Source organism: Toxotes jaculatrix, chromosome 7 (genome assembly GCF_017976425.1).
Source record: "Toxotes jaculatrix isolate fToxJac2 chromosome 7, fToxJac2.pri, whole genome shotgun sequence".
NCBI lineage: Eukaryota > Metazoa > Chordata > Actinopteri > Toxotidae > Toxotes > Toxotes jaculatrix.
The window spans coordinates 23556345-23583445 of NC_054400.1; the positions used below are offsets into that span (position 1 = coordinate 23556345).

Sequence of the window (27101 nt, forward strand, 5' to 3'; positions counted from 1 at the left end):
AGTGTGTGTGTGTGTGTGTGTGTGTGTGTAGCTGTGAGTCTGTCTATCTAATCCCCCTTTGTTTATATGTGTGTGTGTGAGTGTGTGTACTGCTTAGGCTGGCAGTCTGAGGGATTTGGAGGTCCGGGGGCAGTATAGGAGGGGTGTGTATGTGTGTGTATGCGTGAGTTGGGTGGGTTATGCTGGGGCAGAGATGGCTAAAGAGATAATATTTACCCCCCCCCCCCCCCTTCTCTTTCCCACCCACCACCACCACCACCACCCCCGCCCAACAATTAAATGAGGCTTACATGAGGTTGTAGAAGAAAAAAGGAAAAAAACACAAACCTCCTCTCTCACTCTGCGTCTCTCTTTCTCTCGCAATCTGTCCACTGCTGCTTCTTCTCTTACTTTTTAAAAGTCATATGTTGACATTTTAAATTTTACGCTGTTGTTATTCCTCACCAGCCGCTCGTCACATTTATGGAGGGAGAAAAAAAATCACTGTTGGCTCCTAATGAGACATTTTAAGAACGTCTGTTATGTATGGCCCTCATAGAGCTGCTAATGAGTGCTGTAAATTCACATGCTTTTCATTTTTCTCTCATATTCTCTCATTCTAATCACTGACATGGTGCATGCCTCTTGATTTCTTTTCAGTTTCATGGGGATTACATTTCATATTTATCTTCATATTGAACAAGTTTCTCATTCATTGTTCTTTTACAAAAGGTCTTCACAACCATGCATTTTTATTTAATGTTTAGGGATAAGGCTAATGTTCTTCTGTGTTTGACTGTCATCAGATCTCATGACAAGACCAACATTAACAATATGTTAGTCCACCTTTCAGTACTTTCCATTGGTTCCTACTAGAGACATACATCTTTAACCACAGGTCATGAATACATAGTTTCAGTATTTTCCTAAATTAACTGTACACTGTAGTGTTTAGTAAACAGGAGTAAATAGTCCTATTTCTTAATGAATTGGCCACAGCTGATTGGAGCATCCATTATGCTGCTTGAAGCCCTTAACCTGGCCTATTTCTACTGACCACAGAAAATGCTTCAGCTGATAACACCACTGTCTTCTCCCACTCCCTTTTCTCTCGCTCTCTCTCACTCAAACACACTCTCTTGCTTTCTCTTTTTGGGTTTCTCCTGTTGGGTTCATACACACACACACACGCACGCACAACCACATATACACGCCTTAGCCCAGCCCAACAGCGGAGGCCAGGAAGCCAAAACTATGACAAAACGCAGCAGCTGTGGTTAAACAAAGAAAGAAAGAAAAAAGATGAAGACAAGAAAGAAGGAGGTGAAGAGAGTAGAAGAAATGCAGCCCTTAGAAACTTGATAGTTTGTTTGAAAATCTAGCCAGCCTTCATGCAGCAAATGAGCCCTGCATCTTTAAAGAAAAGCCAAAGCAAATTTATGTATCTTGATTTAGAAAAAGAAAGATAGAATGAGAGATGGTGGGAGAAAAAAAAAAAACAGGGCAGAGGGAGAGTGGAAAAGGGCTGGGCCTCTGACCTCCAGAAACCTCTCTCTCTCTCTTCTCTCCAGCTCTGTCTCTCAACCTTTCCTTTTTTCCCTTCTCTCTGTCTCTCTGCCCTATCTCCCCAAACCCTCCAATTACAGTAATGAGTGGTTGAGAGCGAGGCAGAGGAGGAGGAGGCAGAGAGAGGATGTGCGTGACTGGGAGGATAGATGGGGGAGAAGGAAGGAGGGATGGAAGAGGGAGATTCATCACTGTTTTTTTTTTTATCTGCATTGGGTGTCACTCATCCCCTGACCCTGCGCTGATTGGTCAGTGAAGATTAACAGCTGGGACCAGATGTCAGGACCCGGAGTGCTCTGTGTTGTCATACTGACTTTGTGAGAGCTGATGTGTGGGCAAGTGGGCATGTGGATTAAAATGAAAATGCTACTACTGAAGGCTGCACTTATCCAAAGCACCTTCTTGTGGCAGTGCTACCATGAGTGAAATGATGCACTGGTTTACCACAATCGATGCTGTATTGTATTTAAATGTGATATTTAAAATGCTTTTGTCATGTACTTCACATGCAGGCACATGTGGGTTTTTTTTAGGAAAAATCACATGAGACAAGCATCCCTGGCTGTCAAATGTGAAGTGTGTTTCCAGGCAAAACATGAATTTCATGTGGTTTTTTGTTTTGTTTTTTTTAATGCACAGCAGAGCATCAGGGGAATAATCAAGAAACAATTTTGAAGTTAAGTAACTGTAAGTAATGGTTCCTGCATTTCAGATGTGAGGATTTGCTGATTTTCTGCACTTTACAGTAAACCGCAAATTTCTCCCAATGTAAATGAGAATTTCTTTGGACAAACGTGTTGTGTAATATGAGTACACAGGCCTGACAGATTAGTCAGTTATGAGAAGGATTGTAGCCCTACTTCACTGGTTTGTGTGGAACCTAAATTGTCTCTTTTGTGACTTTTTGACAGATTACCATTCAAGTATCTATAGTGTGAGCATGTTTTGTCATTATTGTGCTGGGTTTGAGTGTAGTGATTCATAGTCTTAATGGCTTTTCACTTGAGAAAGAATTACCCTTTTTGTGAATCACCAAATTGTAATTTCTGGCATGTAATTTTTTCAGTGAATCAAATACCAAAACTATAACAGTGTTGTTCTGCACCACTGAGCCCCACAGGCTCTCCTCTATCTCTCTTTGTGTGTCATCACCACCACAACATTTTACAGAAAGGCCTAACTCTCCCCAGCTGGTGCCCATCACTGTACCAGTCATACATCCCGAACCATGACGCTGGAATGGAAAAGCCTCACTTGTGGCATCAACCAGCTCTCGATTTGTTCTGCTTGTTGTGGATTGCAGTGGCGACCCCCCACCAAGCGAGGCTGTTTCATCCCCCCTCCTCTCCGGCTTTGATCCCCCCCCCCCCCCCCCCCCCGAAAACCACTCCCTCCAGTGGACTCACTTGTTCATTTGTGTTAATCCGTTTTTACCATTTCCTCTCCTCCCATTTGTACATCCCTTCATCTCACTCTCTTACACTATCATTGAATTCAATCGCTCTGTTGTTATGACTGTTTATCGGAAACAATAATGCTAAAGCTGTATGGGTAATACAAATGCTACATAACCAACAAACAGGGGCTTACACATGTAAGCCATGCATATATGAGTAGTTATTCATCTTGAAACATGTATTTTAATTATGCATTCATCAGTGTATTTACTTTAATTCTTCATAGCATATTGTTTCAGTCATTACCAAGTTAATGGACCATCAGTGAATGAATTCCTTGTGTTGCAGTCTGAATAATCCTATGAATGTCATTCATCCTTAATTTACAATAGCATCTAATCTATATTAACCTAAATTTAGCCCACAATTGGCAAAATGTATTTTTGTAGATCCAGCTAGTAAAGTCATGTATATCTTTCCCTTTCTTGTCTCTCTCTATCTCCATGCTCTCATTCTGTCTTACACCTGACTCTCCTGTGAACTTGTCGTCTGTTCAGCAGACAAAGCTCGTGCATCCACTTGGGAGTGTGTGTGTCTTTGTGTGCACAGTGTTGTATTTTTTTTTTTTCCCCCTCAAAGAGGGTACCTGCTCAGATGAAGGTCTGGCGGAGCTCTGCGTTCATGCTCGGGTATATCTGCATGTTTGTGTGGGTGCTGCACAACGTCTCTCCCTCTTCTGTCTGTCTCTGCCTCTCATTCGGTGTTGTCGCTGCTTCAAAGCTCTCCTTAAAATAGGCCTTTAATCATAGTTTGGTGTGTGAGTGGCTCAGCGGTTGGAAGCTATAAGCAGAGGCTGGGTGTATTTATAGCAGGCAGGGAGGGGGAGGCTGGAGCTCCGCTGGAAGGCTGATGGAGGCAGATCACAGAGGCGAGGCCCGGTTCAAGACCTTTTCAGTCGGCCATGAAGCAACAGGCGCTCCCCCTTGTCCCCTCTTCCACCTCCTCCTTCTCTTCCACGCTGCATGGGAGCTCGGTCCGGCTTGGTTTGGCTCCATTTGCTTTGTGCTGGGCTGGATGATGAAGATGCACTATGACCCTGAGACAGGCTACAATAAAGTGTGCACATGCACACATGCACATCTAGGATCACATACAATTTGCAGAGGATGCATACTCTGACAGTGACAGTCTCCATGGAGTTCCACTAAACAAACCGCCACAATTATTAGCAAAAAGAGTTATCTTTTTACAGTGAATTGCCGTTCTTGTTTTGGTTTAGTATTTCTCTTCTTAGCCCATTTACCACATTTGTACATAGTTCACTTTACTTCTGACAGTTTTCCAAAGAATCACATCACAGCTCAATTTCCCTTCAGCCAACCTTTGGTTTCAGTTCATCAGCTCACACAGCCTTGATACTTGCTTGAGATAGCTAATCCATCAAAGTGAACATTTTTTTTTTTTTGTCCTGGTTGCTGCATTCTAGGAAGCTATAACATTCAATACTTCAGAGCTGGCAGCTGAGGTGCTACCTTTTGTTGCAAGAAATGAAAAAATTCACATTATGCTTCTCATAAACAGAATGTTTTCCTTTTACATTGCATTATCCTCTTGATAATGTTTTGTCTGACTTTTCGTTATTGTAGCATTTCGCCGTAGTTGTGTACAAGAACTGTGTGAAAATCCACGGTGACATTCAGAACTCAAAGATTTGCTGCCAAACATCAACTGCACGAGACATTCAATTAGTAAAAATGTCATTCTCAGGTGTATTTCTTATTATCTTATAATCTTATTATCGCTTTAATCATCTGCTGCATAAGCTTTAGTAAAAGGGCTAAAATGTGCCTAACCCTAACCCTTATGTGTCTCTTTAAATGCCATATATCTTTATATTTACTAAATCAGTTTGTTTGCCAGTTACTGAAGTCATACATCAAATGTATTTACTTCAGAATCAGACCTGTAAAGGTGATAACTCCATGTTTGTCTTCAAGTTTTCTCGTAATAAGCCTCCAACATCTCTGTTTTTAAATTCATGTTTTGTAATCAGTGATATTTTATCCACCCACACAAGCACGGATCCAAATGCCTGTCTCACTTTCTTTGTCTCTTTCTATTACCTTCCTTTATCACAGCCTCACACCCATCTATAGACAAACACACACACACACACACACACACACATGCAGAGCCAGTTAGAGGTCTTGTAGTGCAGTCTCTGATCATCTCTGTTTCCAGTGGTACTGACCTCGGTCAAGCCCTCTGAGTCTTGTATACTCCCTTCTTCCTCTGCCTTTCTATTTTCCTACTTTTGTTTGTATATCTCCCATCATCTGTAGGACTCATTACACCTCCCCTCGTCTCTGCCCTATTTCTTATTCACACTCTTTTGTTTATATTCTCCCTCATCCTCTGATCCCAAACTGTTGTCTGCAAGCATCAAAGGCCTTGTAATTTAAGCCAAACCACCCTCACACTCACACACACTAGGTCCTTACAATGAAGGGACTTTCTTAAAAAAATTACGAGTTTAAAATTTTAAATAGTTTTCAAATATCTTACGTACAGTGAATGCAGAGCTGATTGTTTTTCTCATGCAGTACAATGACAGGATTCTGCGTGCTTCATTACCATAGGCATATTCAGAACAAGGTTAGCTGCACAATAGGTTTCCTTTGTGCGTTGCTGCTGCCTTGTTGTTCTTTTCCTTTTCTGCTCAAGAGGACGTTTTTTTTTATTTGGCAGTTTATTTTTCCCTAAATTCAGTTCCATGCAGCTGTAAAAACATCTTAAAAATTCAGGTTTTTCTTAAACCTACAAATGCTGTTTACATAAATTTAAACCGGTGCCGTGTCTTTTAAAAACATACACACTTGCACACAGACACTGATGAGCCACAGGTGTGGACAGTCTTGTTTCTGTTATGGAGAAACCCACACTCAAGCAGGTTACACCCTCGCACTCACACACACACACACACACAACAGGTAGCCTCAGGGCTGCCACAGTGTGGTGGCAGATGTTAGGTACGTCTGCCCGTATCGCCTCTTAATGACAGAGTCGCTGATCACTTCAAACAAGCCTCTCGGAGCAAAACTTTCCTTCTGTTGGTGGAGAGACGTTCGAGTCACTGAGCAGGTACCCTGGAGAACTATTCAGGACTCTGCATGTGTGTGTTTGTCTGTGTGTGAAAACACAATGTGTATTTTAGCCTCCACAGAAATTGTGTATATTCAGTGTACAGACTTGCACTGATTTGTGTGTGTTTAGCCACATACCTCAACACAAGTGTGAATTGCGTGTGTGTGTGTGTGTGTGTGTGTGTGTGTGTGTGTGTGTGTGTGTGTGTGTGTGTGTCTCAGTAAAAGTGTGTCAGCTCTGGAGTTTTTTGCCTGGCTGTGTGGAACACAGCAGATGTGCTCAGTTCTCCCCTGAGAATGCTGCCTCCCCCTCTCTCCCCCTCTCCCTCTCTCTCTCTCTCCCTCTTTCTCTCTCTCATCTAGCTCGCTCATCCGTACATACCCTCCAATGTTTATACACCACTGCTCTTCAGATAATAAGCTGACTTCAGTACTTATCCCCCTTCCTTCCTTTGGTTACTAATTCCCTTCTCTCTTCTGTCTCTCTCCTTCCATCTTTATGTATCTCTTACAACATGTCTCCTCTCAGGGTTTACCCTTAACTTGTCCAGATCTTCTGTAACATTTGCAGCATGTTCCCAGTTAAATGCACATTCACACAGACGGAAGTTAGTTAGCATCTGGGTTTCAGTGGGGGGAGGTTATGGCCCCAAGATGGTTAAAATGTTGATTCAGAGGTTTGTAACACTTTAATATATAAATCCTTGTATCAGTTTCCACCCTCATTAAAAAAAGTCAGGGGTCCGAAACTCATAACATATTTGTGCTCCGATTTTACTGTAAAATAAAAAACTTGGGAAAATTGGTCAATTAGCGAGTCAGAAAACTTATAAACGTGTGAGGAACATTTTGACATTGTCCCAGATCTGTCCAATGAGACAATCTGTTCAGCTTGGAAACAGCAGTGGACAAAGCAATTTCCACTCAAGGTCCACTTACTTGCTTGTTCTGGACTATCAATCATATGACAGGATCTTCATCAGCAGGACTTCATCATGGAACAGTCGATGTTCAAATGTTCCACTGCTCTGAGCACTTCGAGTACTTGTGGAATCCTAAACTTGTTTTTTCGTGATTCTGGCGCCACCTTTGGTGAACAATGGTCAATGCATTTGATGTGGTTGGTATATTGGTCTATTTAGTCCCAACTAGGCCACAGCGTCACATGAGTATTTAGTCACACCATAAATCACACCAGTTCCTGCCGTTCCCTCCCTGGATTTCAGCTGCTATTTTCAGTTGGGAAAAACTGTGGAATATTCATGCTGGAGAAAACCAAAAAGAAATATTCCTATTCAGTTTATGAGATCACGTTACCTGCGGCGTGGGCTGTCGTCGGATTACGTTTTGCACACGCTCTATCAGCCCAGATAAAGTGAGAGAGAGAGCGAAAGAGAGAGAATAGAGGGGGAACAAGGTGACACTACAAGCAAGCAAGAGTGTGGCTAATGAAAACTAAACACCCTCCTTTCTCTCTTTCCTCCTGTCTTTGTCTTGTTTTCTTTTCTGCTCTGCACCAGTAGTTTGTCTGTATGCTAGTCAGGGGATTTGAACAGTGTGTATTTGGGTTTGTGTGTGTGTGTGTGTGTGTGTGTGTGTGTGAGAGAGAGAGAGAGAGAGAGAGAGAGAGAGAGAGAGAGAGAGAGAGAGAGAGAGAGAGAACAGCAAAGCAGAGGGTGCATCTTTTTAAAATTTTGATGAAAAAAGTCAGCTCTGGTTTTCAAGCAGATGGGGCCATGGAGAGAACATTTTGTGATTTTCTCATAATCTTTTTGAGATTGTTTGTGTCGGTCTGCAAGCTGCAAAAATGAGAAACCGCTCAAAAATATGGGCAATCCTTAAACATATTAGACAACCCTGAGATAAATCACAGTGATTCAGCTATTTGATTTCAAAGGATCAATAAGTGGGTTTACAAGGAGGCTAATATTCTGTTAATACTCTGAGTGATAGCCCAGACAGTAAAAGGCCTCATTTAGGCCTTTTATTAAAATGCAATCTGCATGTGGATGTGCACCCTAGATGATGAACAATCTAATCACACCCGCAGATTTACACCTATTATTAGTGTGCATTTATAAGCATTCTTATGCTCTGCATTCTGCCCACGTTGTCACTTGGATCCCATTTTCCATTTTCAATAATGCTGCTAGCACCAACTCTAAATCCTTGAATTGTTGTGTATGCTGTTCTGTTTAGCCTAAGCTGCTCCTTTTCTTAGTGCTGCAGTGCTCAGTTTATCAGTCTTTTAACAATCTTTAGACTAAAAGCTGTGTTAAATTGAGGCAAAACACTATTTAGGTTGTTTTCCGAAACAAGATTAGCCGATTTTCTCAATTTGAAAATTACCAGTCTTAATGGAATTTTTATTGAAGAAGTGTATGGCTGCAAACATCTTGGCATCTGGCTCAATAGCAAACTCACTTTTAAAACTCACATTAAAGCACTGGGTGATTGAAGCTTTTGATAATTCATTTCTGTCACAGAAAAACACATTGTGATTCTGCAGATTGCACAGACTTGCAGCCTTTCTATCATTTCCACAATATGGTGATGTTATCTGTATTCATCAAAATAAACTACTCATAAAAGCTCTGGATGCAGCCTAACTGTGCTGTTAGATTCATAACTGGTGGCTTTAATGGTACACACCACTGCACTGTTCATCAAAACAAGGGCTGGTCTAAGAGAGCATCATTTCATCTTGTTTATTTGCACAGCTTTTCTAAATAGACGACCACCTTATCTCACTTCTGACATGCAGATCTGGAACTTATCAGACTTGGCCTGAAGACTTGCTTGTGCTCCAGGTTCTTAAAGTAAATACAGAGCTTGGGAAGCTTTCAGTGCAGCGTTCCATCCTGCAAGAATAATTTACAACAGATCTTGGAGATAGATACTGTGGGCAGTTTCAGCAAACTCATTAGGACCTGATGAGTTATAACCGTGCAAGCTTTTAGTATAACTGCTTTATATTTGCGTTGTGACGATATTTTGTTACTCTCATTTTCTTTGTTAATTTGAAGTTTCCGTCTTTAAATGGAGGGCTCCTGTTTCTTAGAGTGTATTAATTGTAAGTTATTGTAAATTTACTGGAGTTCTTCACTCTGGTAGTCGAGCAGAGGTGTAAATGGGGTCAAACCTAATCTTGTAGCCATTTAACAGAATGAGGAGGCTGCTGTTCCACCATCTGGTGAACTGGAAAACACTACAAGCTAATAGCCATTTTGCTAGCAAAGATGTTCATGTTTAAAGGGCCAGTGTGTAGGATTTGTTGTTTGTTTAATCCTTTATTGGTCCCTCAAGCTGCATTTTACCCACACCAAGTGAACGAAACACACACAAGCATGCACATGCACTAGAGACGATGGGGCAGGGGGATGCCAGCCCAGGGAGCTGGGGTGGATGAGTGCCTTGCTCAGGGGCACCACGGCCATGGTCGCAGAGGTGAGGGGGGGGAGGGGGGGGGGGCATGTCTCCTTCACCACCACCCATATCCTTTTTGCATATCCATTGTGCTTGGTCAAGGAATTGAACCGGCAACCCTCCGATCTTCAGTCAGTCCAAAGCCGCACTCTTAAGTTGCTGAGCCACGGCCACCTCATTTAGGGGGATCTATTGGCAGAAATTGAATAATATTCAAAATTGTGTTTTCATTAGTGTATAACCACCTGAAACTAAGGAGTTTTTGTTAGCCTAGCGTGAGCTCTACACACTGAGGTAATGCAACAAGCTGTGAACAAAACATTATTTAATTGTCCTTTTTATAAAGTTCAAATGGCAAATGTGTTAGCAAGCACATGCACATTTACACACAGACACTGAGAAACATTGGCATTCCTCTAGAGTGGTGTTTCTATCCACCTGGAAAATGTAGGTCCAATATTCACTCCCTCCTGTGAGGTCCATTATTAACCTCATAAACTCCTGAGGGGAATATACGGTTCTTTACCTGCTAAATGTTATATTCACCAACTAGCCGATAACCAAAATGATTAAGTTGTGGCTGTAAAACCAAAACAATGGTCTGGAAACTGTCTGGTGAAGAGACATCTTTCATATAAAAGGTATTTCATCTTTAAGATTACAGCGAGGTAGGAAACTAGGAGATGTTTGCAGATGCAAACTGATATGGCTGATTAGCTGGCCACAGGATTCATGTGTTCAAGATCTCTCAGACATTGTGACTGTAGCGTCAGATAGTTTTGAAAAGAACACACAGTACTTAATGAAGAGAAGAAATGTGGGAGAGATGTACTGTGTACAGGCAGGATGAATGACATTAAGCTATAGGAGGTGGGCGAGGCTTGGTGGTGTGAATAAGCTGAGACATCGACAAATTTCAACAACTTAAGTGTGAAATGTTCTTCTCAGGTTTTATTCTGTCGTCTGTCAGCAGATCAGCTGAAAGGAAAGATGAGATATTTTGCAGCTATGTGTTATCAGTAATGTGATGATGTGTCTGTGTGTCTTTATAAGATGCGCTGGACAGCATGGCGAGGTTCAGCATTCAGGGAGTCTTCAACTACAGCATGCTGACTCTGTCCGACCATGAGAGGGTCTTGTATGTCGGCGCACGCGAGGCATTGTTCGCCCTGGACCCCAACAACATAAGCAGACAGCTACGGCCACAGGTAACACACACACACACACACACACACACACACTTTAAAGGCTCTATTTTTCCACCAGTGAGGAGGAGGGTAAATTAAAATTTGCAAAAGTTCAATATGGACAAGGAAGGATTTCAAGAAAAACAATTATATCCACAACACTGCCTGACTGTAGCTGCACACACCCACACACTCTGACAGGCTTTTGTAAAAATGCAAGAAATTAACACACATAAGATTTAATATCACAGTGCTTCATGATGGACAGCTCAAGAACAAAAAGCAACATCTCCCCGACATGGCCTGGTTACTGAGCATCCCAGAGAGAAACACTCATTTCAAATACTTCATTTAAATACACCAAATTTAATTTTGATATAAATTGTGATATAATTGTTATATAAAAGCTTTAAATATTACAAAGGTTCAGCTTGGACAAGCAGAAAAGAAAAGGAAACAAAAGCATAATCTCTGCCTGTGCCACACTTCATGGTTGCCTATTAACTTACAGACTGACCTTATTTTCTATTATGTTTTGTGTGTGTTTTCTTTTATGTTTTTGACTCAAGGACATATGAGAACACACACAAAAAGAAATTCTGGCAGATAATCAAAGAATCTAATAGTACCATAATAAAGTCGAGTGAGTCATACTAGTTGTTGGGTCTTTTATTGGTCTGGCCTAAATTTCTTTTATTAAATCTTCAGGCCTTGTAGAAGCTAATAATGTACAAACTGTCAAACACTTTAATACCTTCTCAAAATGTAATAAAGTGTCCTCCTTGAAGGGTCAAAAATATAATAAAATATATTAATTGCTGCTGTTAGCTAAGAGCGCTCTACCTCCAATATATCAAAATTTCCAAAGCAGAAAACAGCCGTGCTTTTGGTCTGACCCACAAGTTTTTTATGTCTTTTATAAGCTGTCTTTTAAAGGATAAACCAAAAATGTCACAAATTGCTGTAACAGCACAGGCAAGAAGAAATCAAAGCCAGACTCAAAGACAAGATGATGCACTGAAGTATTTTTAAAAATGAAAATAAAGCTTACAGACAGAATACATCAATAAATGATGGTCAGTTTTATGAAAATGTAATGTAAAAAAGATGGATATGAAGAAAAAAGCATGACGCCTGTGAAATTCCAAGATGTCTTTGCTAACATTAGCTTGGTAGCTAAAATGCTTGACCTACTGTTACAAGATTTTATACAGTAAAGCTACAGCAATAAGCACATTGCACTCACTGACTGCTGTAGCTTTATCAAGTTAGCTTCAGCTAAGTAGCTAGCTGAAAAGGCTGTGTTTAACCATCACTGTTTACAGTTATTTAGTCTTTATTGTCCCTCAAGAAATGTGTTTTCACATCCTGTAGAGACTTTCAACTGAATTTTCCATACATGAAATTAAACCATAAACCATGATAATCAGTAAAGACTGATTTTGTCACTAACTGACTGATGACTGTCACAAATAAATTTACACTCCTTATGATATGCTTATTACTTGTTAATCAGGATTTTTTTTTAATTTTTTTTTTTTTTTTTAACAATATCATATATTTTGGAATCAGTTCAGATGTTTTCTGACATTTTGCCAGGTTATTACTTTATTTGGAGGTTATTTATGTTTTCTGGTGCTAAAAGTGTGAGTAAGCTGCCGAATATTAAAATCGTAATATGTGCACCAATTGGCTCCAATATTTCACTTCTATCAGCACAAACATATCCACTGTGTGAATGTGTGGGAGTACACAGGCACTCACACATATACTTGCACAGGCTTTGGCCCTGTTTCTCATACTTTATGATGCACTTATTCAATCACGTTTTTTATTGTCCGTGTTTTAATTTGCGGATCTTGTTTTTCTGTGAAGCACTCAGGGGCAAAACTGTTTCTTAAAAGCGTTGTATGAATACCCTTGACTTGACCTGATACACATACACCCAGAGATGCTGAAGCCTCAGAGACTCAATCTGGTTTTGCCTTGTTCCTTCAGTAATTGGTCCATATTGCAATCAATACAATTACAGCAGTCCAATGAAGGCGTAGTGAGCAGCCTACAGTGGTTTGGGGATTGTTATCTGATTTACCGCTGTAATGAGCAGTTATTAGATGCACACACACACACACACACACACATATACATACATACACAGGCATAGGCTGTTTGAGTGAGGATTATGAGACTTACAGTAATGATAAGACCACCTGTTGTCTGCCCCCAGTGTGCAATGTAGAGGGAAGGAGCCAACACAGAAAAATGACGGAGCAAGGACAAGGGAATAGTCCATCCCCTCTGTCACCATCTGCCCATCACTCTCTCACCCTTCCTCCTCCTCCTTCCTTCCTTTAACTGCTTCTTTTTTCTTTGCTGCTGCCTTTCTCACTGTCTCTCCTCATTACTTTCATGTCTGCCTTTCTTCCCTGGATATTTTCTAAGGATGTTTTTCTCAGGATTCAGACTTTTTTTTTTTGAGTCACACAGCTCCCATTTGTGTCTGAAGCTCTTTCTTCTACATAATTTAGTTATGTTCTTTCCCATGGTGATTGTGGATCGTTCGGTTATTTCATTTATTAATTTTGCTCAGTCATTCCTTGTGGCAACTCAGACACCACTGATGCAATTTGGACATAATCCACAACATTAGTGCACTGTTTGACCTTGCTCCAACATTATACAGTACAAAATGTTTCACTAATTGCGTGTGCAACACTATAATTTCAAATGACATGAAAGCTGATTCACATATCCACCTTTTACTTGGTCTATAAATTATATGACATTTTCAGCCAGCACTTGACAACTAGTGTTCAGTTTGAGGTCTTTTTTTTATTCCTTTGCTATTGGCCAACTGGCAAAGACTGCATTATTTGCGCTGACGCAGTGTGAGATAATACATCAGAGATTAGCATGTGCCTTTCAAAATGTTGAAACCAAGTGGCCATGTAATAGCACAGAGTTCCTTCCCAAAATAAATGTTTCCACTTCATTTTCAACAGTTGAGACCTTTTCACTGACTACGTAAGGTACTGTTATTAACCGCATTTACTTTGTGCAATCTATTTGTCACACAAAGACTCTAAGATAAAGACACTAATGTTAAGAGAGTTGAACAATTTGCCTGCGGGCTGTTGCTTATTATGAGTTCCATGTGTTAATGTGAGGTGGAGGAGATTTATTTTGGCGGATGTGTCTTTGTAGGATGTCTGTCATTAGCAATGAGGGCTACTGCTACTTGCTGACTTACAACTGCCTGATGTTGTTTGTACAGTACCCGATCTGTATGGGAGAAAATTCAGTCTTCATTGATATATTAAAATAAAGTATATTAAAGCTGAGAGGGACTGGTGACATATGAAAAGCAACAATAAACTGTTGGTGTTATGTATGGTGCTATGGTTGTCTTGTTGCTAAGTTTATCTGATCTTTCTTCAAAAGTCAAAGTCCATTAGTTAAAAACCACAAATCCTACAGGTTATATTTCACAGCCACTGATCTTAATGATTTATTCAGTTATTAAAGCTTAAGTAATATAACTCCATCGTTTCTCCAGTGAACATACTGTAGGAACTCTGAAAATTAAATGTGGATATTCAGTGGACAGTAGTTGGGAGGGGTCAGGTGAATAATTTTCTTGTGACTCGCCAGAAAACTATTATTATATTAGATAGGAATTCTAACTTCTAAAAAAAAAGAAGTATGTATTGAGAATGTATTGTATCTGGAAACATTTTCATGCTTGTATATTGAATGAATCTGTATGTATTTGTATTGGATCACACAAAAGTTCATTTTCATGACTAAGCAGGTGCGTCCTTTCTTCTATTCAAGGCCATTAAAAATCTGTATTATTATACTATATAAAAGTAAGTATTATTCAAGTTTATGACTACTGGTATGTGGCAGTAATCCATTGTTTGATTGCTGTTGGTTTAAATCCAGTCAAGTAAATCAGAGTTTAATTCTGAAATTACTGCAGCTCTCAGCCTGTAATGGCCAGTGTAATTATTTCTAATGGTGTGGAAACCCCTCAGTAAACACAGTTCATATTTTAGACCGCTGTCGATAAAGCAAAGTTCAGCCATGTGTCACACAGTCATTAAAAAAACAGCTACTGTAAATAATACTGAAGAGTAACGGTCATCGTTAAAAGGCAGTATTGACAGAATGTGCACCTTTCTTTGTTATTTGCTTCTCTCTTACATTTTTCAGCAGAATTGTAGCTTTTATGGGACAAAAGCCTGTAGCTGGAGTAGTACTTTCTACAAGTGCATTGTGGTACACTCTCAGGCCACTCCATTTTTGATCCTTTAAAGAATTATCATGAGGGTTTTTTGCTGCAGTAACGACCTCACAGTTTCCTACCTACCAATAACAGTGTGTTTGATGGGTCCAGCTCAGTAGCACCATTGCCAGGAAATGAACCAGGGTCTGTGCAGTGGTGTTTAGTCCTTGGACTATTTTGACTCACTTAACTGTATCTTTAGTTCAAAGGGACCTAGTACAACTGTTAGTCTGACTCTAGTCTTTCAGAAATGACTTTGTACCTATTTGATTGCATGAAAAAATATGCACCTGCTCTCATTTTGGGTTACTACTTGCCTGTTATATTGCATTTGTAATAAATTAATATTTTTCAGTACCAAAATATACTGGCGAAATGTACTTTTTATGAGTCTGTAGTTGTTGCTATAGTTACAGCAGCGAGTGGTCAAGAGTGCAGAATCTGTTGGCCGAGTTAAACAAATTGGCAGCAAGGAAAGTATGAATTTTTTTGCCGTGATGTGTCTCTCAGAGTATCCTATTAGGAAGCAATGAGGTCATGTCATTTGTACGGTGCATTATTTTCCCGGTCAGCGTCGACAAATGAAAATGATATACTGATACATGATATACTGGTGCCAAAAGGCAGACATCATCTTTCCTGGATACCTCACATCTGTCTCTGTCTTTTCTCCAGATCGACTGGCCGGCTCCACAGGATAAGAAGAGAGAGTGTGTTGCCAAGGGGAAAAACAACCAGGTAACGTGGATTTTAGCTGATAGAGTTGCTGGGGTTTACTGCCTCGCTCAAGGGCACAGTGGCAATAGTTTTAAAGACAGTAGTTTATTATAGCAACATTAATTACAACTACTCAATTACATTTATTAAGGTAGTCTGGGGTTTCAAACTGGAAACAATCCAGTCAGTACATTAGCGCACAGTAAAGTGCATCCTCCAGACAGACAGGGTTAGCATCAGCAGCTTTTAAGGTGGTTTGATTCAGGAAGTGTTTTGTCTTGAGCAACATAAAGTGTAAAGAAGTCTTACTCCAAAATGGATTGAATATCTGGTAAAGAGATAAGTAATCCTTAACAGAATACAACACAGTAATAACATTTAATAGAGTATTTCTTTAGTCACACCATATTATATAACAAACACTATAATCACCTTGTATAAACACAGTCTTTTCATTCATGTTACTTCAATATATGCATTTGCTTCTTTTGATGGTTTACAAAGGATGTACCACAGTCAGAGATCAGTCTTCAATCAGAGAAAAAAGATGCAACAAATCTCATCATGATTTTCCACTTTTGCCAATTTTTTTATAATGATATTTAACAGAAAGGTAACACTGTAATTCAGCATTAACTCATACACAGAGAGTGAATAAGCCCTGGCTCCATATTCAGTCTCAGCAAGAGCCTCTCACTGCTTAGGCTGCATAATGTACATTTGCAAGAAGCCTCTTTAAATATTTTATAGAATCACACAGAGCTTTTTGAAATGGAGCTAAAACTTCTCTCATTGCACAACACTAACTTTTGATGTGGTTTTAAACAGAAGGGGAAATAGTTCACTGCCATGTGGTAGCAGCAACACTACTTTAACTAAAATTGACTCCAACTGAAGTAAAAAATACATGCCGAGAAATTAGTATAACTGGAGCTTTAAAAATACTCCAGTGCTTTCAAAAAGTCATTAAAAGTTGAAGCATATTCAAACTTCACCTTCAGAAAACTGGCAGTTTATACTGTTGTTGGTGCAACTCTTAAAATCAAGCATGATGGGCTGTGATCAGGACGGTTGTACGGTACGCTTAGTTAAAAATACTAGTACATCATTAGCACATTTATTCTGCACATCTATTTTAGTTGAATAACTCAAGTATCAGTGAAGGCTTGTTTATATATGGTAACAGGAACTTACTACATGTGCAAGAATAACCATATGGTGTTTACATTGCCCATCATTATATTTAATCCTTTTACGTAATGTTGTAGTTGTGGGTTTGAAAGAGGCCTGTCTGCCAGGCACATCACTTCCTGATTATCCTCAGTGATTGCAAGATGTGTAAGGATGAATTTTGAACCATATTGCATTACATTGCATTGTATTACAGCTGCGAGATACAGATATTGTTTTCCTGCTGCAATGGCAACATCAACTGGATGCACTGAATTATTCATTCCTCTAGTACACATCATGTGTGAGCATCTGTTTCCAATTCCATTCAAAGAGCGTTATTGTTCATCCCAGTGCAGGCATTAAAGGACACTTCCCATAAAACAGTGCATGTATTATGCCGTTAATTACGCACATATCCTTTGAATGGAAACAATCTGTCGCTTTTTTGTTTGGTTGAAATGTTACTGAGATAATTTGGTTGTATCACTGCATTATCTGTTGAGTGATGTCCTCGCATTGAATGCTTGCATAACAGTGTTTTAGCTAACTGACATCATAAATCCCAAAACAAATAAGAATAAAATATACTTTTTGGAGGCTGCCAGTGCTCAGTGTTTTAAAGATTACCCATTTGTGCATCCAAAAAATTAAAATGGCTGTTTCTGTTCTGCAGAACACAAACATCAGCCATTTTGAGTCCTTTGAGTCGACTGACTGGCCAATTGATTTCACACATTTATAATAAAAGGATATTATCAGCAAGCATTATCTAATTTCAGGGTTACTGGGGTGTTTCAATGAGGATTTAAAAGAAGTCACATTGAGGCATTATAGTAAAACCAAATCTCAGAGGACGTCTTACCGTACTGAATGGAAAGGGCTTCACTTTAACAGAGGACAGAACTGCACTGGGGTGATCTGACAACAGCACTCTAACAATTCCTCCTCCCTCCTCCACAGACCGAGTGCTTCAACTACATCCGCTTCCTGCAGAGCTACGACAACACACACCTCTACACCTGCGGCACTTACGCCTTCCAGCCCAAATGCACCCTCGTAGTAAGTGGGCACGTGCGTGTGTGTGTAGAATGTGTGTCTTTCCTGGATAGTGAGTCATAGCGAGCCAGTGCTGACAGGTGTCAACTTGAGATGTCTGCCATCTGACCTGAGGCTAAGACCACTGTGTGACAAAACAAAAATAAATGCAATGGAAAAAAGTATCTCACGCTGTGTTAGCCGAATGTGTGAACGCTAGTGTGTGTGCGTGCGCACAAATGTGATACTGATGCGACAGGACAACATGGTGAAGGCTGAAGCTATGGTCCTCGTAACGGACAGACAGAGCTTGCAGCTGTGTCATATGGGTCATAATATATACTGACCACGAACCACCCGTGTTCCTCATTTTGTGTGTTTGTGTGTGTCTGTGTATGTGTGTGCTTGCAGAATGCAGACTATTTTACCCTGGACACTGCAGCCCTTGAAGATGGGAAGGGCAAATGCCCATATGACCCTGCCAAGGGGCACACTGGCCTGATAGTGGGTAAGTATGTATATGTTAATATGTATGTCACTGTGAGCATAATGCACATGCATAGAAGGTTTTTGTGTGTTTCTGATCATTTCAGCACAAAAAGAAAGATTAGTCCCTAGCTGGAAATCCATTGACATTCATATCAACACCAAACACACAGGCAGCCCCTGTTTTTCCATCTCAGCAGTCTTTGCATTGAAGCGAACCGCCCTGTGTTTTTACAGCTCTAACAGAAGCATAAAATGTCCATCAAATCTCCACAAACCGCTCCTGCAGCATTTCCCATCTGTTTTGTATCCATACGATTGCACTGAGAGTCCAGGGGTCTAATTTAACTTTGCATGCTGCATTCACTTCAGTGTGGACAGCTTTACTGAATCTACAGGCACCAATTCTCCATTCTTTTTTTTTTGTGTCTCTGCTGAACCACTGACCTTCTCTTATTGTAATCCTGTACAATTGTATCTGGGGGAAAAAAACAGTATTAAACTAAAACTTGTATTTTGTTGGAACAGATAAGGAGCTGTACTCAGCAACACTCAACAACTTCCTGGGTACAGAACCAGTCATTCTGAGGAACCTGGGCCAACAGCACTACAGCATGAAGAGTGAATACTTGCCTGCCTGGCTCAATGGTAAGTGAAATAAGGTGACATGAGACAGAGAGAGCAGTGATAGACCTGCCAACTGAAAGAGAGAGACAAAAAGAGAAGAAAAGGGTCAGGAAAGGATAGAGAAAATAACACAAGAAATGTTGAATTGTTACTTATTTTTTACAATTTGGGGCAATATTGTTTGAATTTATCAAGTTCTTTGCCAGAAAAAAACGCCCAGTTACCAATTACCAATAAACGTTTCTTCTTCCAACACCTTTATGATCACAACAGTGGCAGAATTACAACTTGAAATTCATAGTAATTTTTCTAAAACAATGGGTCTTTTACATAGAAGTAAACAACAGCAGTTTTTCCATTTCTAGCCAGCCACCACTGCATAATTAACAAGTTGGTTGGTAATAGCTAAATACCAGCTAGGCCATAAAAGAGGACACCACGCTCCAAACTATCATACAAACTACAGTACAAAGAAATCCATTATCACCATGTCCATCGCAGTGTGCTAGGGAGGGCTTTGGCAACCAGTCAATTTTAAACTTGTATTGAAAATTATATTCAGAAGAAAATTAAAGTTGATGGAAAAAATATCTATTCATCCATGCTTGTACGGAATTCAGTTCAGGTTTAAGGATTTTTTTCACCAATACGCTGTGATACTGACAAATTAGATATGTCTTCAAATAAAAGAAATCATGTTGGGCTTGATAACAGCAGCTTCCTTTTAAAAGTGCTTCATTTAAAAAAAAAAAAAAAAGAGAGAGAAACATGCAAAAGAAGACGAGAAAGAGAAATGAGTTGCAGGAAATGAAGCGCAGGACTCTGCTACAGCAAAGGATCAGTATCTTTCTGAGAATGGAGGGGAAAGTTTGATGTCTAAGTTTTTTATTCATGCTGATACAGAGATCTTATTAAAAAATAGACCTGCAATGAAGCCAGTTTCACTTTAATGTAAGTTGCTTCTGACCAGTCTGAAAGCACTGGCCTGGATTTCAGTGGAGAGTCGTAGTGTCCCATGATGGTTTAAAATGATGTTTCAGAGGCTTTTATACTGAAAAGAACAGTCCATCTGAGGAAACAGTGCATCCTTGTAATTAAAAATGCCATAAAAATGGTTGAATTTAAAGCCCCCCAGCGGCCTCAGTCCAAAAAAAAAAGAAAAAAAAAAAACATAAAAAACATATCTCTCACAACCTAATGAGGACTGGATATAGAGAGAAACTGAGGCAGGCGGGGGGGGGGACATGAGAGGAAGTGAGAAACACAAAATGGACTGCTAATAGGGAGCACTGGAGAGACAGGGAGCGAGAAATGACTGGAGGAGAGATGAGGCGAAGGAGAGAGTGATGATAGAAAATAGACCAAGAGGTGAGAAAGGGTGGCAGGGAATGGAGGTGTCAAGCTTGTGTGTCTAAATGTGTGTGTGTGTGGTGTGATTCAGTCCAGATGCAGCAGCTGAGGCTCTGTTCATTCAGTACTGACGTACAGCGTGTCTTTACTGATGTGTGTAAATACATTTTCTGAGACTACCCCTCTGTGTGTGTTGTGCGTGTCTGTGCAGAGCCGGACTTTGTGGGTTCAGCCCTGGTGAGGGAGAGCAGCGGCAGTAAAGAGGGGGACGACGACAAGATCTACTTCTTCTTCAGTGAGCGAGCGTTGGAACTGGAATGTGACACTGAGCTCACCGTGGCCAGAGTGGCCCGTGTCTGCAAGGTAACACTTCGGTTCATAATCTGAGCTGATTCAAGTAGGAATCTCCCAAAACCGTCTTCTTCTGGTTCAATGTCTTCCTCAAGGACACTTCGACATGTTCTCTGTAGGAGAGAGGGATCAAACCAGGAACTTTCCAATCAGTAGACGAGCGCGTTACCTCCTCCCACTGCCCCAAGTTTATTAATGACAAAAACTAGAAAAACGTACAACAATCAATGCACAAGTTAGTATGTAAGACTGTACAGGGGACAGATTTATAAGCACAAAACAAGTTTTGACTGTAAAATCATAGTTCCGTGCACGCTTGGCTTGAAATCAGCTGTTTTCTGTTTCCTCCAGCTGTTTTGGCAGCTGTTCCTGAGCACTTAATAATGTGAGACGGCACTCGCTAATAGTTTTGGGCTTACAGACTTCAACGGGAGATTCCCAGATAAGGAGGCAACTGCTGAACCCGAGAGTTGTTGTTGTTCACTTACACTCAGGCACACAGTTTCTCTAGAGGACAGGAAAGACTGGTAATGTTCAGATTATTTATGAATCTCTGGTGTTCACCTGCGGACTGATTACCACTCACAGTTTGTCCTCACTGAAACTCCAGACCATACGCATAAAATAGCTGCCCCTGGCTTTAAAGGGGCCCACAACAACAATATGAGAAACAGTTTACTCGCAATGTGTTATGTGAAGACAATTACACTGACATAGATGTATTTAGTAATTAATGGATTCATTTGCTTAATTGAAGGCCTCGTTAGGATAATTGATTAGGCTTGATATAGCACAGTGATCATGGGCGGACACCAGGGGTGCTTCCTGTCGTGGGGAGAGTCAGTCAGTGAGACTTTAGAGGCTTTCTTTACATTTTGCATGATTTCAGTGACCTTTTAGTCAACACAGCAAGGGTTTAGTGTCATGCTACAGTTACTTATGCAACCATATAATCTCAGTAACCTTTTAGCTGAACAAAATACAGATTGTTAATAGCCTGAGGAGATATCTGCAAATAAGTATACAATATATGCAGTGTTTTTAGAGAAGTGCCCTTTAATGTCTGCATTGTGATGAACAATAAAGTTCTTTGAATCAGATTTGAGACAGATGCTCACACATGATGTGTACTGGAGCAATGAATAATACAGGACATCCTGCTGATATTGCAGCAGCAGCACAATGTCTGTCTCACTGCTGTAAAAAGAGCATTTGCATTTTTGTTATTCCTTTTTTACAGCTTCTGCAGTCGCTGAGGATGTGCAGTGATGTAAATATACAGGGAGAGACGTGGTGAAAAAGGCTTAAAAACAATATAATAATTAGGAATTATTTGTTCAAGACAGGTGTAGCAGAGAACGGGGGAGTTTGCTCTGTATATAAGTTTTAATCCACAGTTTTGCGATGCAAACAAAGACTCACCCACCCAGTCACTCTGATTTACTGAGGAAGGTAATTTTAAAAATAATTTTCATTTTTGTTCCTAAATTAAAACTTGCTTTCACTGGGCGGTAAACAGAGTGAGTGAATAAGGTTTTTTCCATTACTAAATCAGGCGCAAGGAGCTATTATAATAATTAGAAAAAATACATACTTCTACTTTATAGCAGATACACTTGGAATTTATAGTGTGTATGTGTGATAGGGAGTGTCCTGGTGCTGCTGGCGTGGAATCGGGAAGCAGGGCTAATGAAATAACATAAAATTATAAAATATAATAATAACATAAAGCATAAAGCAGAAGCATAAGAGTAAGTGAATACCAGGTTTAAAAATAGAGTTACTGCCCTCTTCAAGTTTGTGGCACCTCTGAGCACACCCAATAGTTATGACACAGTGTACAGACCAAACCCCAGACTACACATCTGCATCACTGCAGCAAGGTGAGACGCTCAAGCATGATTTTCAGAGAGCAGATGAGTGTGTCATGTATAAGTGATGCTGCACAGTTTTAGATCTCTCCCTGGACTGGCCCACAGGATTAACTCCATCCAGTTTTTCAAGGGGAAAAGCCCCATACAGGCATGTTTTAAAATACAAAATATTCTATGCTTTCATAATTATGTGCCTGAAATGGTTCATTACCTCCTAAAAAAAATATCCTCAACTTAAATCAATCCTGAAAAACTTAGAATCTATGAATATGAAAATGTTTTTCATTTCAAAAGTTTTAAGTGCTGGACAAAAGACGTCTCCTGCTGTTTCAAGTTTCCACATCACACTTGAGAAACTGGGCCACGAAGAGCCTTCTACTGTCCAACTCTGCCCAAGTGAAGTAACAATAAACTAAATGTTTTTCTGAGTGGAGGACGCCTTTAGTGAATCCAAAAGAACTGATATACAATCAGACCATTTCACCCACTGATAAGACCTCATATGTCCTCTCTCAGGGGGATCTGGGTGGTACCAGGACCCTGCAAAAGAAGTGGACCACCTTCCAGAAGGCTCGAATGGAGTGCTCCCTCCCAGAGCGTCACGTCTCCTTCAACAACCTGAGGGCTGTCTTCACACTGCCGGGGCAGGACTGGCGGGCGACTACCTTCTATGGCATCTTCCACGCCCAGTGGTGAGTTGGATCTGGCACTGTCAAAGACCTGTAACAGAGACTGTAGATGTAACTCAATTTCAGTATGATCCTCCGATAAATGCGACTTAATTACCGCATGTGCCATCTGCTGTCAGGGCGAGACACTACATCACTCTGCCAGCATGACACTGGGCTTTTCATTGAAATCATGGGTCACCCAGTCACTCTGATATGATGGCTCTAATTATGCTCTTTGTGTGATTAGGTATTAACTGTGTAATTGGGCCTTTAGTAAAATAGGCCTTCCACTGACACTAATGTGAGTTATTTTGAGTGGATGCAACTCAAGTGCGCTTGAATACGTTTTATTGGTTTTATAAGTGATTTAATGTCACATGTTGTTTCAGATGATAGTGAACCCATTCGCTAAACAGAGTCAGACTAATCACTTTAGCTCCTCTGCCATAAACCATGAAGAGGACAAAGTTAAAGCTTTTAAAATAAAACTTTCCATAGTAAATCAATCCCATTGATTCACATTTGTCTCATTGGTCTGAGCAGATCATTTTCTATTACTCATCACTTGTTATGCCTTCCAGTTTGAGCATTACTATTACTCCAGTTGAGTAACTACTTCATTTCTTCCCAGGAGCAGACATTTATCAGGCCACTGGCTGTTTTAGGATTCCAGTAAATTACTTCTCTTGAGCATTTGTGGGACTGATCCGGGAAAACAAATTGTGTTGTTGTCCACTGGTCTTGTCTGTTTTTAGCTCGATAAATTCAGTGTAAATGGACACACTAAACTTTTCATTTGAAGTAATGATGGAGAGAAGTAATTTTAAGGGGTATCATAATAATTAAGCTACAATGTGGTCATTAGAAGGGGGCAACTACAGTAAGTTATTTTTGAGGGGCTGTGGCATTATTAGTGGAGTAAAGACTGGCATTTGTTGGACCACAACATAACAGTGATGTGTTAATGAGTTACTTATCAACAAAGAAAGACGAGGGAGGGCAGGAGGTTTTCTATGGGAGAAAAGTTGGAGAGTTACCCTTCCTCCGGGCAGTGCCCTTTGATGTGAGTCTTTTGTGTTCTTCAATAAGATATCATATCGCAAACTGAACCAGCTTTGAACTTAAAGCTTTGTTTCTTCACTCAGAGCTCCTACTGGTGCTGAAAAAAAAGCCTAATCCTTTTTCTCTGTGTGACTTGTTGGGGATTCCTTAAATCCCCCTGGCTTTGATAGAGATAACATTAAGATAATTGGACATTATGTAAATGATGACTCGGAGTTCAAGCCACAATCTGACTGAATAGGCTAGCTTTTTAACTTGCTAAGACATCAGTGCTGTCCTCTGGTTTTCGATGTTCACCCTATAAAGCCTATGGCACTGCTGCACATTAACAGTACTGTTCCAGACTGGCAAAGCACTTCCCTCACAGGACAAATCACGTTATATGAATTAATGGGCACGACTTACTTTCCTGTTTACAGCTTTCAAAAAAACCCTTTAATTTTACATCAGCAGTGCTCTCTGCATTTAAAGCCAAACTGGAATAGTTTACCTCAATGAATGTTCCAACAAATCACTGCAACAAGACTGTAATTGTGGGACTTTGCTATTTCCTGAGTCCTTGACATACAGCTGAAGAGCCAATCCAGAATTTATTTGATATGTTTTAGCTTGGTTTATTAATAACTTTATGTCTATATCATACAACAGTATATGAGTGACTTTGTTTGAAAGCGAAAAAAAAAATAGTGTTTTCATTCCAGTAAATAAGCATGGAAATCAAATCTATTTGTGACATGAGGAGCACAGTGTGATTTAATGTGCCTGGGTCATGTGTTAAGACCCAATCTTAGCCCTGCTTGGGGTCTGAAATTGAACTGGGGGAAAAAAAGTTAAGATCCCATACCCCCAACCTCACCATCAAATGAAATGTGTTTCCTGAATCACAGTACCAACTGATTTCACTGGCCTATGATGGAAGTGTATTACTGTACACGTGCATCAATTTGTATATAGCTTTGCTTGTGTCAACACATCTAATCATAGCAGCTTCCTCAATAACAGATATTTTAGGCTTTAGGGTTGATATTTATCTACTGCACTGTGAGGACTGGGAATGTTGTTAAAAAGCACATATAGTATATATATGGACAGTGTTAGTCCATGTCTTCACTTTTAGTTCATATCCCATCATTTTGACATGTTACAGATATTTATATTTTGCTGTATTTTGACATATTCCGTTCTGTTTACTGTATCTTACATTCTTGCATGTTAGTCTAGCTGCAGCTGACAGGTAATCTGTCTCTCACTTTTTATTGCCACATCACTAATTCCCCACCTTGCCGCCATGTTTCAGGGGTGATGTGGATGTGTCGGCTGTGTGCCAGTACCAGATCGGTGATGTGAAGAAGGTGTTTGAAGGAGCCTACAAGGAGTACAGGGAGGCATCTCAGAGATGGGGACGCTACACCGGCACTGTCCCTGTCCCACGGCCTGGATCGGTAAGAAACTGGGTGCCCTGTACATGAGATGTGATTTATGACAGTGCAGATATTTCCAGACAACTTCAGGAAGCAAGAAAATAAGGTCTTTTTAAGCAAAGAGTAATTGCATGATTACTTTTTCTTTCGAAGTGTATGACTTTTTTGTGCACTGCATCAGAAAACTTTTCCTGAGTGGGCAGGAAAAGGATGCAAACAGAATAAGAGTGAGAGGGAGGAGAGTATGGGTGGCATAGGGTAGGGATGGAAGTGAAAAACAGCAAAAGCTGGCACGCCACGAAAAACTAAGAACGTAATGATCCAGGACAAAAGGAAAGGAAGCAGAGGAAGGGGTGTAACGGCAGGCGGAGGTGAGAGCAAGAGCAAAAGAAAGATGGAGAAGAAGAGAGGAGGAGAGGGAGGGCAGTCATCTCTGAGCCAACTAACCACACCAGCCTGTGCCAGCTGCAGCTAAAAAGTTTCCTCCTCTTCCTCTTCCTCTTTCTTGGCCCCTCTCACTCTTCCTTTCATCCTTGCCTTCATTCCTTTCCTTGCTCCATTTCCCTCCCCTGTCTCCCTGTCCTCCTCTGTCTGTGCTGCAGTGTATAACTAACTCAGACAGGGAGAACGACTACAACAGCTCTCTGCAGCTGCCTGATGCCACGCTCAACTTTGCCAAGAAGCACCCGCTGATGGAGGACAAAGCTCTGGCTCGCCCCCTGCTGCTCACCAAGGGTGTCAACTTCACCAGGCTGGCAGTGGATCGGGTTAGCGCCCTGGACCAGCGGGCGTACAACATGCTCTTCATCGGCACAGGTATAAATTACACGGGGACTGCTGTTATTGGCGAAAACACTGGTATTTTTTTTATTGAAAAATATAAGCTTTCAAACGGCCAGGAATATTCGAGCGGTGAACAATCTGAACATCCATCAACTTTAACCCCTCCACATTCACTCATATATTCAACTAGAAGCTTAATACAAACCACTGTCTGTAATCAGTCATTCAACTTTTTCAGACCTTTCATAGTTTTTCAGTTTCGTGCTGTTTTTAAGTAGGCGTGTATTACAGCGATGTCACACACCACACATTTTAACCTTTTCTAGTTGCATGTCAAGTTGTTTGAGACCAGGCCTCTTATAATAGCACAGCCGTGTTGAGTGACACAGTAAGATAAACAAAATATGGTGCTCCTGTTATTTTGCCCACCTCCTGTACTATGATTTTCTCTCAGTGTTGCAGTGAAAGCAAACTCATGGTCTAGCTACTTTCTTCTTATTTCCCTATTCCCCCCACTGTGGCTGAGTGTGTGTTCGTGTGTGTGGGTTGAGGGAAGTTGCATACA

The 27101-nt window shown here is 40.5% G+C and overlaps 1 protein-coding gene across 1 annotated transcript in view; it reads left to right on the top strand.

Annotated features, from left to right (window-relative positions):
- Positions 1-27101, top strand: part of sema4c (sema domain, immunoglobulin domain (Ig), transmembrane domain (TM) and short cytoplasmic domain, (semaphorin) 4C) — a 92009-nt gene that overhangs the window by 52167 nt on the left and 12741 nt on the right. Inside the window, exons 4-12 of the mRNA XM_041042156.1 lie at positions 10565-10719; positions 15662-15724; positions 17837-17935; positions 18323-18419; positions 18926-19045; positions 20586-20737; positions 23116-23291; positions 25630-25774; positions 26356-26569. Of these exons, the coding sequence (XP_040898090.1) occupies positions 10565-10719; positions 15662-15724; positions 17837-17935; positions 18323-18419; positions 18926-19045; positions 20586-20737; positions 23116-23291; positions 25630-25774; positions 26356-26569 (1221 nt within the window). The remainder of the gene's footprint in view (positions 1-10564; positions 10720-15661; positions 15725-17836; positions 17936-18322; positions 18420-18925; positions 19046-20585; positions 20738-23115; positions 23292-25629; positions 25775-26355; positions 26570-27101) is intronic.